Below are 14227 nucleotides of genomic sequence, written 5' to 3'. Positions count from 1 at the left end.
CAAACATGAAACAATTACTTGAAAAAGAAAGAAAAGTGGTTTGATTTAAATATTTTATTATTTTCAACATATTCATTTTAAATAATCATATAGTACAGCATCCAGTCAGAATGAAGCACAAGGCTGAAATACAACGTGGAAGACATCATTCAATATATAATATAAATATATATAAATAAATATAGAAAACCTTAAATAAAACACCAACAAATAAATAATTGCATTACTAAGTAATGTTGTGTTTCAAGAGTTTTTCTCGATGTTCTCAACAGGTGACATTTGTTTCTCTGAAAATTCCCACCCATCGCCTGGAAGAGTGAATGATTTCAAGGCCAGTTTCTTTCAATTTGTACTTTTTTGAAGCTGTGATATTTCTGTGGATGATTTCTTGATGGTCTATTAAACTTCCAACAAACGCGTTGAAGACATTAAGAAATATCTTGACATTGTTGAAGATGCGGTCTTCGATCGTCTTGTTGGCGAGTTTCTTGAGGATTTTCGGCAGTTGGTTGCCGAGGTATTCGGGGATGGCACTGATGGAGGTATTGATTTCTTTGGTGGTGTTTCCAAAAGATATTCCCTCAGGGAGTTTTAGATTATTCATTTCGGATTCCGGTGTTATATTTCGGTGAAACATGAATTTGTTCTGGGGAGGAAGTGAGAGTCATTATGACAGAGTCAGTGATGGAGATTACATTAAATGTTTTAATTATCAATAGCACACTGTGAGAATACTCCACTTCAAGTCCTGCATTCAAAACCTTACCTAAATTAAAGTATTATCAGCAAAATGTAATTAAAGTATGAAAAGTAAAAGTACTCATTGTGCAGTAAAATGGTGGCTGTCAGTGTTTTGCTATTATTTATGTTTTTGTATTAATATTACTGCCGCATTACTGTGTATGTTGCATTTCACTGCTATAGATGTTTACGGTTGTGCTAATTTTAACTTCTTTATAAACTGTTGGGTCATTTAATCTACAGCCTTGCATCATATTCTTTAAAATCCTCATATGTTTGTAGCGTCGCTCTCCTGTGAGAACCAAGTATCTCTAAAAAGTCAACTTTTCTTGAACTAATCCAAGAGGTGGGTTCTTTTCTTAGGAAGCAGGAGAAGTTTCTCAACCCATAATGGAACTTCATCCTTCAGTTTATCACAAAAAATCCTGTTTAAAATCTCCAAATTTGGAGATAGATGTATTTGACTGTACAGCAAGGGTATGAAGAAATGATATCTGAATAGTAAGTAGTTAAGCGGTCAGATGAATGTAGTGACGTAAAGTATAAAGTAGCGTTATAAAACTTAAGTGAAGTACACGTATCTCGAATGCGTACTTAAGAACAATACTTGAGTAAATGTACTTAGTTACATTCCACCACTGATGAGGAGGCAACCTCCATTTTTAGTATCTTTATGTTGTGTTATATTGTTTGGCTTTCACCACTGAATACATCTTATGAATACATTTCTTAAAGCTGCTTCACTTCCAATGCACTCTAAAGTTAAAGTATGATGTGTTTACTTACGTAATCCTTCTCTGCTTCCCTTAGATTACGCAGAGCGAAAACCATGTTGTTTGTGTTTAACTGAGTCCTTAATTCATTGCACAGGGAGACCATAGAGGGGATGTGCATCATCACAATGCAGAAAAACAGGATCTCTACAGGAGGTTATACACAAAAAAGAATGATGCTGCGTAGTAAGTCAACCGGTTGCTTGCTCAAAATGTTACAAAAATCAAGGAGTCAAAACTGATTATTCTGAGAGATTATATATACTGATTATACTAGAAGTTATTTCAGATTTTAGACATCACAACAAAATTAACAAAATCACTTTAAAGCATTGTTACAGAGAGATGCTGAGAGTAAGTTTGACAAGTTTTCAATTGTCCTTACTCTTTGCGGGAAAATAATAATCCCAAATCATTCATTTTCATTTAAAATCATCTTACCTTTACCCACAGACATGGTGTGACTTTTGTCGCTTTGCTGTTGTGTTAATGCTCCTAAACTGGCACACAGTGTGGCTTATATATCTAAACATGAGGGTTTTTTGTTGCATAGCATCATTGAGTTGATGACGCCTTTGTGGCTTTATCTTCCAAAAGATCTTGTCGTAGAGGTTTGTATTTTGCACTTGTAGGGCACCACTGTGGTTTAATGTGAGAAGGCAATGCAAACTGCAAAAAAGTTATGAACACATTTGAAGTTTATCAGATGAATGAAAAAACTAAAACAGTTGCAGGGGTATTCTAGGTATTGTTGACACGATGCCATCAAACCTCAAGAGTGTATAATGTTAAAGCAGCATGAAAAGTATAAGGAAGGGACAGTCAGCCTGCTTATCCCAGAGGAATTTAGCGCTATTGTTTTTTGATTAAAATACCAATTTTGCCAATTTCGTGAGAATTCAAAATGTACTTTGTTTGATAAAGAATTTCCTGCTAACATGAACCCTATCTCGAAGATTCTTTAAGGTGAATAACACCACAGGATGTGCAGTAGGGTTAGAAGTTATTTAAGAGATTCCACAGTAGAAACTATTCTTCCTAAATTAACTCACTACTCACAATGTAGAAATGTTATTCTTTGCCTTTTTATTTCAAGCTTTATTTGGAGTTCAAATCGTTGAACAAGTAGGCTTATTCCATTTCTTTATGACTTTATCAGCGTACTATGGTTTGAGGGATGTTAGCGTTGGTTTGTCAGTCTGTCACTTTGGTCCAGACTGAAGTATCTAAACTATTGAATGGATTGCCATGAAAGACATTCATGGTCCACAGACGATGAATCACCGCCTGATGTTTCCTCTCTAGTGTCTCTCTGAGGTTACGTATGTTTTTTTCCAAAATGTCTCAACAAATATTACTTTCCATTCAATTTAGTACAGACATTCATGTTCCCCTCAAGATGATATAATCACTTTGGTAATTCACTGACCTTTCATCTAGTACCGCCATTACAATTCTCTGTTCGTCCAATACTTCAGTTTATGACCAAATATCTGCAAAATAAACAGAATTCCCATCAGACTCCGCTGTACAATGTGTTTTGTGCAAACTTTGGTGAACATGGTAAACTACACACCTGCTAAACATCAGCATGTTAGCACTTAGCACAAAGAACTGCAGTGTCTGAACACAGCCTATAGATGCTAGACTTTAAGACTTTTTTCTCATTATTGTTTTCTGGTGTATGATGATGATGATAAGACTTTATTGTCAGATCAAGTCCGACTTTCTTCTTGCATAACAGGGACAAAAGTGTGAGAACCTGAGATACATACGTTTAACATAAGAACAAAGATTATATATTCAAGACCCTTCAACGCGTTGCTGAATCATAGTTTTGAGACATATTTATGGTGAAAACGTTTCGATACGCTGGGATTTGTAATCTTTAATGGAATATTTTTGTTTGTGTGTGTGTGTGTGTGTGTGTGTACACTTGTATTTGTATGTGTGCATGTTATCCTACATGTGAAGCACTTTGAATACACTTTTAATTAAATGTATGTTTTAAAAAGTGTTATATAAATAAAATGAGTATTATATTATTACAACAATGCAACTGTTTTGGGGCATAATATTCTACAGAAATGTCCCGCTTTAAAGGAAAATTGCTCAATTCCATTTTTATCTCCTAATTCTTCTTCTTAAATTCTAAAAATGTTCTTAGTTACTACGCATATTAGAGAGGATTTCAGAGCGATCATGTTTGTTTAATACGCCCCGCTACAAACTGAAACATGTTTTATCTGCTCCACCTTTATTCTGAAGTCCCGACTCCATGCGGTGTTCCTGGAGGGAGCCCCGGCTGTTGCCAGGCAACCGGCAACCATTTATAAATACACACATGGGACCTTTTACCTGAAAGACCGAACCAATGAAAAACTTTACCTGCTGTGTTTCTCTTAACACATACATTGACATGTCATACAGTAACAACTGTTGACAGACATGAGCTCAAACAAGCTGTCTGCGGTGTTACAGAAGCAGATTCACAGCCTCTGTCTCGATGACTTTCCTTGTGGATTTGGCACCTGGGTGAGTTTTTCCTTTCTTAAATTGGTTGCAGGGTTTTCTAGATTATCTTAAAAAAAATCATCACTCAGTGGTTTAAGGGCCCAGGTGAAAGTTTGGGTTATTTTGCTTCCATAACATTTTTTCTGTTAAGCTAGTGGAAAGAAAACACCCAAAATACACATTTAAGTGTTTATTTTACCTCATTTAGTCGATTTGCATCTGTAGATGTCTCCTACATTCAGCAAAAGTTATCATTCACTAATGCCTCATTTGCATTTTAGCATAACATAACATTTCAGAAAACTTTTATTACAAAAGATAACTGTCTTAATGTCAGTAATCAACTGGAGAAGTTTCATTGTGATATTTATTAGTTGCATGTTTTACCCTACTCACCTATAGTGTCTTGCAAAATGTATGGAATTTTACAATAGGCTACAGATTGGAGGCCATTTTCCCAAAATGAGTTTTTTCTCAAACTCTGAGCCAGAACTCTCTACTTCAGTCGCAGTAACATACACCAAACCTTCCCGTTTCATTTCATTTTTACAGAGGGGTTTGTTCATATATATCATCCACAGCCTGATTTACGTCACATTTTATTATATTTAAAAACATGGTAAAAATAGATTCTTTGTTCTCAGAGAAAGAGCAAAGGTAGTACAGAAGGAACAGAGACAGAGGAGACGGACTCCCTCCTCGATCTGCTGAGCTGCCCTCACTCTCCATGGCGGCATGATGAAGCATGGAGCCCTCAAGCTCCGGCCCTGAGACAGCTGGCTGTGCTTAGACATGAACGTCTGCGCCCGAACTTCATTTACAATTTCTTTACTACACTTCGCATCGTGGACAAGGGCGTGAGTTTACTGATTTCCTTTTTAAAAAAACAAATGTTTTATACCCAGATCAGACAACAAAACAACAAAAATGTTGTTAAAATTTAGCGCTATTGTTTTTTGATTAAAATGCCAATTTTGCCAATTTCAGGAGAATTCAAAATGTACTTTGTTTGATAAAGAATTTCCTGGTAACATGAACCCTATCTCGAAGATTCTTTGAGGTGGATAACACCACAGGATGTGTAGTAGGGTTAGAAGTATCATTTAGCAATGGCTAACTGAGTTAAAAATACATCAATGTTCCAGTTATTTAAGAGCCGCATACATTGATTCCACGGTAGAAACTATTCTTCCTAAATTAACTCACTACTCACAATGTAGAAAAGTTATTCTCAGGCTTTTTATTTCAAGCCTTATTTGGAGTTCAAATCGTTGAACAAGTAGGCTTATTCCATTTCTTTATGACTTTATCAGCGTACCATGGTTTGAGGGATGTTAGCGTTGGTTTGTCAGTCTGTCACTTTGGTCCAGACTGAAGTATCTAAACTATTGAAAAGTACCAAGGTCTTGAAAACAAAACAGGAATCATGCTTTTACTATTTTAACTCCAACGATGTGGAACAAACTCCACCTTAATATCAGATCAGCTGAGTCAGTGCCTGCATTTAAAAAGCTTTTAAAAACCAACCAATACAAATTGGCATATGCATTTAGTTTTACTTTCTATGTTTGAGCACTGAGTAAAAACTTAGGTATTTAGCACGTTGTGGTGCCCCCCAGGGATGTGTGCTCGCCCCACTGCTCTTCTCCCTCTACACCAATGACTGCACCTCAAGAGACCCGTCTGTTAGAGTCATAAAGTTTTCACACAACAGTCATCGGCCTCTGATGAACACTGAACATCAGTTAAATGAAACTATATATTTTATATTTAATCGTTGAAATACGCACTGTTTGTTGTGTAACATGTACATATCGCTGTCAAATATAAACATTAGCTGCTGTATATACTGAATATACCTATAAACTGTATACATACATATACTGTAGCCTATATATCCACCTACGTCATGTATATAAAGCTACCTGGTACATCAGTCACTCTATATTTATTCCAGCATATTTTCACTCTGCACCATTGCACTACTGTATTATTGTTTACAACCTACAGAAAACATATATATATATATATATATATATATATATATATATATGATGTATACTTTTTGATATGTATTAATTGTCTTTCACCCACTTGTATGTACATAATAGATACATGTTTATGTTTACACTTGTTTAGCTTTGTTGTCCTTGTTTTAGCCGTCTGTATATTTCTGTGAAATGTACATTGAGAGTAATAACAACAGTAACTGGAGTCAAATTGCTCGTATGTGTACTCCTGTATACCTCGCCAACTGACTCTGACAGCTCTGCATCAGAACTATTTGTATATCAATTATTCACAATGTGTTACCTAAAATTCTTGAAGGAAACTTTGTTTACTTGCAAGCCTCCATGGATACCAAAGAATCCAAAGAAAATGAGAAGAGTCTGTATGAATTGAAGTAAGTGGGGGATCAATGGCCCCTTCGCCCTCATGCGTTTACAATTTGTGCAGTATAATCCAAGTCTCATTAATCCAGTTGTATGCACAGTACTTCCCTAACACGGGCATTTTCACTCAAACCTTACTATTTAAAACACAGTATTGCACGGATGAGTAGCACGCCTGTGCAAGCGTGAGAATATTTAGGTTTTAGTGAAAATGCATGTGTTTGGGAAGTACTGTGCATACAACTGGATTAATGAGACTTGGATTATACCGCAGGAGTTGTGTGAGAGTTCGTAAACAGATGTTTTGATATAGATTTGCTGTTGTTAAACGTCGACCCCATTTACCTCAATTCATCAAGAAATGTCTGTTTTTTCTTCTTCTTTGTTCACTGTGAAGGCATGTAACAAAGTTTGACTCCAGAACTCAAGGTAACACGGGACGAGTAATTGATATACAAACGGTCATTTTGTTGGTGAAGTAGTTTATTTGTTGTACTTGATATTTTTTCTGTGTTGTGTTCAGGTATCAGTCATCGACGACGGCCTGTTAAAGTTCTCAAAGCTGGAGGAATTGGTGCTGAGTGCCAACAACATTTCAGAAATTCCTGCAGAAAACCTTCCAAGCACTTTAAAGGTGAGTTTCCTCCGCTGAGGTTTGTCATTAAAGGCTCAGGTCCAGGGGGCCCAAAGTTTAATTTTATGATTGAAACATAAAAGAGTAAAGGTAAAGGGGAAAAACCAAAACACATTGCTGTGACGTCAATGGTTGAGGTGTGTCAGCGCAACATAAAGTTTTAACTCTCACATCAAAGTGTAGCGTTGTGATGTGCTGATGTTGAACACTGATTGCAATTATTATTTTTTTTAGATTTTGGAGCTACGTGCCAACCGGCTGTCTGCTCTAAACAGTCCCACCAACGGCCCGCCTCTTCGCCTACAGTACCTCGGCCTTGGCTCAAACCGTCTGGGCTCCGATGATGACATATGTTATCTTACAGGAAGACACTGGTATGTTTACATACACACACACACAGACACACATTTCTGTAGCATATTATGCCCCCAAACAGTTGCATTGTTGTAATAATATAGTATTCATTTTATTTATATAACACTTTTTAAAACATACTTTTAATTAAAAGTGTATTCAAAGTGCTTCACATATAGGATAACATGCACGCATACAAATACAAGTGTACATACACACACACACACACACACACACACACACACACACACACACACACACACACACACACACACACACACACACACACACTTATACTCTGCATTTAACCAATCCTAGTATTAGGAGCAGCGGGCAGCTACTATATAGCGCCGGGGAGCAGTGTGGGGGTCCAGTGCCTTGCTCAAGGGCACCTCGGCAGTACCCATGAGGCGAACACACACACACACACACACACACACACACACACACACACACACACACACACACACACACGCACACACACTTTTAAAATGTGTACTTTTTATTGTTATGTAATGTCATGTCATTGGTGCTTCATTGAAGGTTTTTTCTACCAGTGACATATTTCACACATGTACTGATTGATTGCAGTGAGTCTTCCTTACTACACCTACTGAGGCAGTGCTGGGAGTTTTTCTGCCAAAGTGGGCAGCTGGTGATGACACAGCGGCGATGACAGCAGTTGAATCTTTTGATCCTATCACATCACCGTAGTTTCAGGGGGAGTTACACCCACTCTCCTATTTCGTCATCTAATATTAACGTTTACTCTTTGTGCCTCATTAGGGAAATTTTGGGCGTTTTAATTTTTCTAACATTTTGGCTGTGGAAATGCATATTGCATTCATTTTAGCAAGGGTGTGAGTTTTTGTTTTTATTTTTATTTTGGAAGTTCAACCTCAGCTCCTGTAATAGATCTATAATAAACTGTGTAGCCATTATACAGACATTCAGAGCCTTAACACAAAATACTTTTTTATCCCACAGCCATTACAGCAAAACATCATAATTTATATTATATCAGGCTTGTAATTTAGAGCCATGACTTCAAAATTGTAGTTTTTACTATTTTATACCCAATTGAGCCATGTTCTCTGTTTTGTAAAGGCTTTACATTTTGGAATTAAATAAATGAAGTTATGATAAGGACTAAAGTTGGTTAAAAATTTAACTCAGTGAAAGTGGAAAATAATATTTATATATATATAATAATATTATGGCAACGTCTTTGAAGGCACATGGGTCAGCTTAAGCATTATATTAAAGCTTTCAGGCACCTTTGGACTTCAATGGGTGGTCAAAACGTTTTATTTTGTATTTTTAGTGAGGAGAAAATGACCTGTGTTTCATGATGAATTTCAGGAGGTAAACACTCAGATCAGATTACTTGATATAATATGGTTATTATATTAGTAGGTTCATTCATTTCTTAAACGTTCCTTCTTTACCATCAATTAAACACATGAAGTTCAGTTTATTCATCACACATCCTATGAAAACAGTTGTATAGTGTATTTTATGGCAGTTTGATAAGAATGTATTCCTGCATGGTGGAGCAGAGAAAAACCTTGGACAGCAACTTTTAGAGAATCATGTACGTGTACTGTGGGACATACAGCGTTTTTAAATGAATACAAAAAATTACAAAACATTTGACCAGTTTAAGGAAATAGAAATGGGAACAAATTAAAATGAATATAATTTATTTAGGGGTGGAGATGCTGCTTGGACCTCAGTATTTCTATACATCTGTTAACAGAAGTCATTTTGTTGCAGGGTGATTTCTTTACTGGAGTTGTGGCATTTGAAACAAGCTGGCATTTAGGAAGAAGGGGGTCGAATAAAAGATGCTTGTCGGATTATGGGAAATGTAGTTTCCAGTATTTTTATAAGTGAAGCTATCTCGGGTCTCTGTTGCTTCAATTGCAGTCATTAAAAAAAAAAAAAAAAGTTGTGTCTTTTATGGAAGTGTAATAATAAGTTACTTGAGTGCTCTTTCAAAACAATTCCTTTCCAGCTGCACATAAGAGTTACTATTACAAAAGCAGCTTTATATGTTAAATGTTCTCTGACCTCAGGCCCCAGCTGGTGTGTCTGGACCTGAGTGACTGTGAGTTTCAGGACCAGCGGGCCCTGCTGAGCGCCTTGAGCACGCTCCCCTGTCTGAGGACGCTGGTGCTGGAAGGAAACCCCTTCACTCTTGCTTCCTCCTACCCGGGCTTCACTGTAGACAGTCTCCCACAGCTCTCTTGCCTGGACGCCTCATGGATCTCCCCTGAGGAAAGACATTGTTTTAGGGGCATGGCCAAGAAGAGTGGTGAGACCGTGAGCTGTGCTGTTAATTATTAGATCTGAGTCATCTGAACGTAGGCTCTTGTTTCTTTTTTTAGTTAGCAGCTTTGTCATTTCATCCATATGCACAGATCTGATAGTGGACCGGGCATCAGCGAGAGTGAGTGTGGGCCGGATGAGGGGAATCCCAGCCGCTTTGATGAGTGTGGAAGAAAACGCTCCTGACTTCCCTGTCGTCACCTACAGCTATTTTATCACATACGAGTTCCTTAGTCATCAAACTGTCAACCTGGTGACGTATCCTTCCTACACTTTTCACACTTTACACTTTACACTTTCCTACACATGTTATAATGTTTGTTGCACATGCAAGAACTTTAAAGATGAGTTCACATTTTTTTCAAGTCTGTCTTCAAACAATACTCATATGCCCAAATGCCTATTTTAGGAGTCATCCGTCATCCGTCTTCCAAAGTCTCAGTTGTTTTTGTATGAAATTCCCTCTTTGTTATATGGCACCTTAACATCAGTTTTATGTGTGCCTTGATTTGTAAGGTTATCTTAAAAAACATAAAACACTGTGGAATCAATCAATCAATCAAATGTTACTTATATACACCCAATATCGCAAATTACACATTTGTCTCAGGGGGCTTTACAGACTGGACAGCATATGACACCCTCTGTCCTAGGACCTTTGTAGCGCACAAGAAAAAACTCCTCAAAAGAAACTCCACATTTAACGGGGGGGGGGGGAATGGAAGAAACTTCAAGCAGAGCAACCGAGGAGGGAATGTGACAGATGTGGAGTAAACATGTCAAGGAACTATCTTTTAAATCAGCACTTTTTCTTTCTTTCGTTTTTTCACAGATATTCGACAGTGAGTCTAAATTTGACGCAGCACTTGTGACAGAAGACTGCGCCAGTGCTGCTGACCTACAATCAAACAAAAGCTGTGAGAAAGAATCGTCCAAACCAGACACACAAGCCCTGATGGTGGATAATGAGGAAACCTGCCATGATATTGCACAAGGTAATAACACGTTGTGGGCGTGCGTCATTTGACCTCATACAGGAAAATGGGTTAGATGACAAACGCTGATAGAGCTGACGTAGATTTGCACAGAATGAAAAAAATGACATTTAGTGGAGTAGTAAACTGTACATGTCAGTATGATGATCGGATTCCATTCAGAAATGATCCTGTATAAATGGGATTAACTTTTTCTTATCAGTTTCTCTAGAATTAACACACCTACCTCCAGAGAAACATACGTCAGAACTGCCTGTGGAAAGTTGTACACACCCTGAATCTGGATTACTTGATGTTTGAGTTATCAAACAGTATCATGTGTAACTTTTCTTAACTTTCCACTCGATCTGAGGTTTGCTTATTCTGTCAACTATGTGTCTCTGATTCAACAAAAGCTTGTGTTTTTGTACATGCAGTAGCCACTGAGTGCCAAACGTTCACTTTCTGATTTCCACAGTGTCAAGACACAGCACATCAAAGCTGACATGGTCAGACTGCATGGACTTCAGTGACACACAAACGCACGTTGTGAGTGATCTGGGAGGCTTAAAGAGATTCTTCAATCAAGGACTTTATCTTACGATAGAGGAGGAAAAGGTCAAGAAAATATGGTTTGAGTTGGTAAACGTTTAGATGCAAAAAAAAATGTTAGGACTCATTCTCTGGCATTTGACATTTTAGGTCTTGTCATGGCCGGCAGCCTCTGAAGACGCCCCGGTGGGCAAAGCCAGCCGAACTGTAAAAGAGAAGAAATGCCGTAAAGGGAAAGAAGTGAGTTTCACTGAATCACAAACTGTAAACGTCAATTGCGTCAGTAAGCTTTAGAAAAATAATGAGTGAACAGATCTCTTGAAAGGTTTTCTGTATTGTTCATTCCCATAATGGGGCTCATGGACAGAAACTGTTTGTGCTAAATGGTATTGTGATTTTTACCTCAGGTCACAGGCTCATTTCTATGCTCCAACTCACTCATTCAAACCACCTCGGCTGTATCATCTCATTACACATTATAGTTATCGTACATTATAGTTAATCACTTGTTTTTTTAATACCCTTTATTAGTATTATACATATCATAAATTATAGTTATAATTACAGATGTTTTTATTTTATATTTTATCATTTTGGATAGTCTTGGGCTGACCAATAACCAGAAGATTGCAAGCTTTATTCCTGAGTTCGCTCCAGTTATTTGCTAGTGACCCAAGAACGTTCAATGAATCTACGACAGCTGCCAATTCTACTGATGTGCCCTGAAGCAACCTCACAATGAACGAGAAGCACTGACCTGATGCTCATCTCTCTCTATAATGCCCCTGAAATGCCCCCTGTGTATCTGCAGATGTTAAAAGACAAATTCAAAATGAATGTTTGACTGTTCAGATTTCAAGAAAGACTTATTTCTGAGTGAATGAAAATGTATTGACATGTGCACAAGATGATGAGAAATGTGAATAGTCTTTGGCGATTGGGATGAAGAGAGTGCTGAAGATCAGGACTTGATTTGATGGAGGGCATTCACGATATCAGATTTTCACTTATTTTCAGTTAAGATTTTAAATATCACAGTTAATCAATACCAGTAAATCTCTACGGTAGTGTAGTCTGACTTTTTGGAGCGAGCAGGTCAGAATCTTTTATTTTCTTCCTAAATGTATTTTCTATAGTTCAGCCTTCCTTTGCAGTTAAAAGTTAAATAAATTGTTAAACAAAAAAAAATATATATATACATTGGTGGTGCACATTAAGATACAAAGGCCTAAAAAACTGTCTGCAGGGAAGTTCACCGGAGCTTGTCAAACAAGTCTGTTTTGGGAGACAAAATTAGACAGCATCTAAAAATCCTAATTTCATGTCTGTGATATCTTCCTTAGTCTCCAATCAAATCTGGTTCCACCAAAGACAAGTCTAAAGACAAAAAGAAGAAACCTGTACCAGAGTTGGTCCAGGACGCCTCCATCAGAAGCATCCTTGGCTCCGTTCACGTCCCCTTGCAAAGCCTGTTCAAAAGAGATCAGAAGGTGGATGTCCTTTGTGACCTTGGTGCTCTGCACACTGAGTCTGAGGGGGAAGCTACACAAACACTTGAAAAGGCGAGTTTACGTGCCAAACAGCTGTTTAAACTGCCAGGCCGTTTCTGAGATAGTATAATTATCTGGTGCATTTCACAGGAATTATTAGGAAACAAATTAAAATTGGGAGAAAAAATTATAATTCTTTTAATGTGGGATATTTCTTTCTATAGGATCTGGGAAAGAAAATCAAAGAGGACAAGAAGAAGGACAAGGAATCAAAGCGGAGAGCACACAGCGGCACTAAACAGAAGAATACAGCAGCTTTAAAAGGTTAATCATCCCAATAATGTAATCTACAAGAGATTATTCATTTAAAAATTATTTTGACATAAATACTAAGGCTGCAAATAGTGAAAAATGTCCCAGTTTCTTTAAGGACAAGGTGATGTCTTGTTTTGTCAGTCCAAAACCCAAAGATGTTCAGTTTAATATGATATAAAACAGAACATCTCAATATTTGAGAGACTGAATTTCTGCCATTTATGCATGAAAATTATTTGAACGATTAATGAAATATCAAAATAGTTGCCAATAATGTTTCTGTCAACCGACTAATCGTTGCATCTCAAATAAAAACTGTAAAATATGTCTAGAACGGTGCTTTTCTTAGGCTGGCCGATGATGTGGTTAACATTTCATAGGGAATATTAATGAAGAAAGCTAGCAGCATTTTAAGAAGTATTTGGCGTCCAATGTAAAAGGACAAATTAAAAGGGATTTGCTTTGATTTATCAGTAAACTCTTCTTTTCAAATCACCTGAAACCATGAATCCTGTTTGATATCGTCCTCTGTAGGCAAAGGAAAGGGAAGGAAGGAATGCGAGATGGACGTTGGCAGCAAAGACAACTCTGTGTCCGTCCATCAGGAACGGGCGACTGTGGAGTTGATTGTGGAGCTGGAGAAGTGGCAGTCTGCATCTGAAGCTCATCAACCTCTGCTCCCACATCAACACTCCTAAAGCAAACAGCCTGTTTCGTCTTAAAGCAAGATTAGAGCAGCTGCGCCTGGATCTCTGACTTATTTACCGTTTGACCTTCTGTACATTATGCTGATGGTGAATACACAGATAATAGTTAATTGATATTTGTTTCCACCACATGGAGGTTATCATGTCACAAACCCAGTAGCATAGTCCACGTAGACAGTTTCTAAATTAAAATTGTCTTGCTAATAATACATTATCTGGCTTTGAAATCTCAAAGTTATTTAATGTCATGGTGCATGCTATTTATGTAGGTTAATGTTCTGCATGTATAACACAGAGAAATGTACTCGGGGCACTCAACCCAATTTAAGATGAAGCCATCATAAGCGCTGCAACGAGCTGCCGGAGGTCTACTTGTGAAAGCGCAATCTAAAACATGCCATCGAACTCTCCTTCATGGCATCTTTTCTGTCAGAAACTGAGACTGCATA

At 37.5% G+C, this 14227-nt stretch overlaps 1 protein-coding gene across 1 annotated transcript; it reads left to right on the top strand.

Moving 5' to 3' along the window:
* The first annotated feature begins 3962 nt into the window (after positions 1 to 3962).
* LOC115012959 (leucine-rich repeat-containing protein 43-like) lies at positions 3963 to 13943 on the top strand. The gene is made up of 12 exons (XM_029438845.1): positions 3963 to 4049; positions 4673 to 4885; positions 6945 to 7055; positions 7290 to 7429; positions 9488 to 9726; positions 9833 to 9993; positions 10573 to 10735; positions 11193 to 11332; positions 11417 to 11506; positions 12610 to 12828; positions 12981 to 13080; positions 13606 to 13943. The coding sequence occupies exons 1-12, from the start codon at positions 3963 to 3965 to the stop codon at positions 13767 to 13769; spliced, it is 1827 nt and encodes a 608-aa protein (XP_029294705.1). The 3' UTR covers positions 13770 to 13943.
* The last annotated feature ends 284 nt before the right edge of the window (positions 13944 to 14227 follow it).

This window comes from Cottoperca gobio, chromosome 9 (assembly GCF_900634415.1).
Source record: "Cottoperca gobio chromosome 9, fCotGob3.1, whole genome shotgun sequence".
In the NCBI taxonomy this organism is placed as follows: domain Eukaryota; kingdom Metazoa; phylum Chordata; class Actinopteri; order Perciformes; family Bovichtidae; genus Cottoperca; species Cottoperca gobio.
Note: the sequence above shows the minus strand (reverse complement) of the source record. Positions and strands in the feature narration are given on the sequence as shown.

Coding starts and splice junctions, on each gene's coding strand:
- LOC115012959 (XM_029438845.1), top strand. CDS start 3,963: ATGAGCTCAAACAAGCTGTCTGCGGTGTTACAGAAGCAGATTCACAGC. Junction 7,430..9,487: donor TATCTTACAGGAAGACACTG/GTATGTTTACAT, acceptor CTCTGACCTCAG/GCCCCAGCTGGTGTGTCTGG. Junction 9,727..9,832: donor GGGCATGGCCAAGAAGAGTG/GTGAGACCGTGA, acceptor CCATATGCACAG/ATCTGATAGTGGACCGGGCA.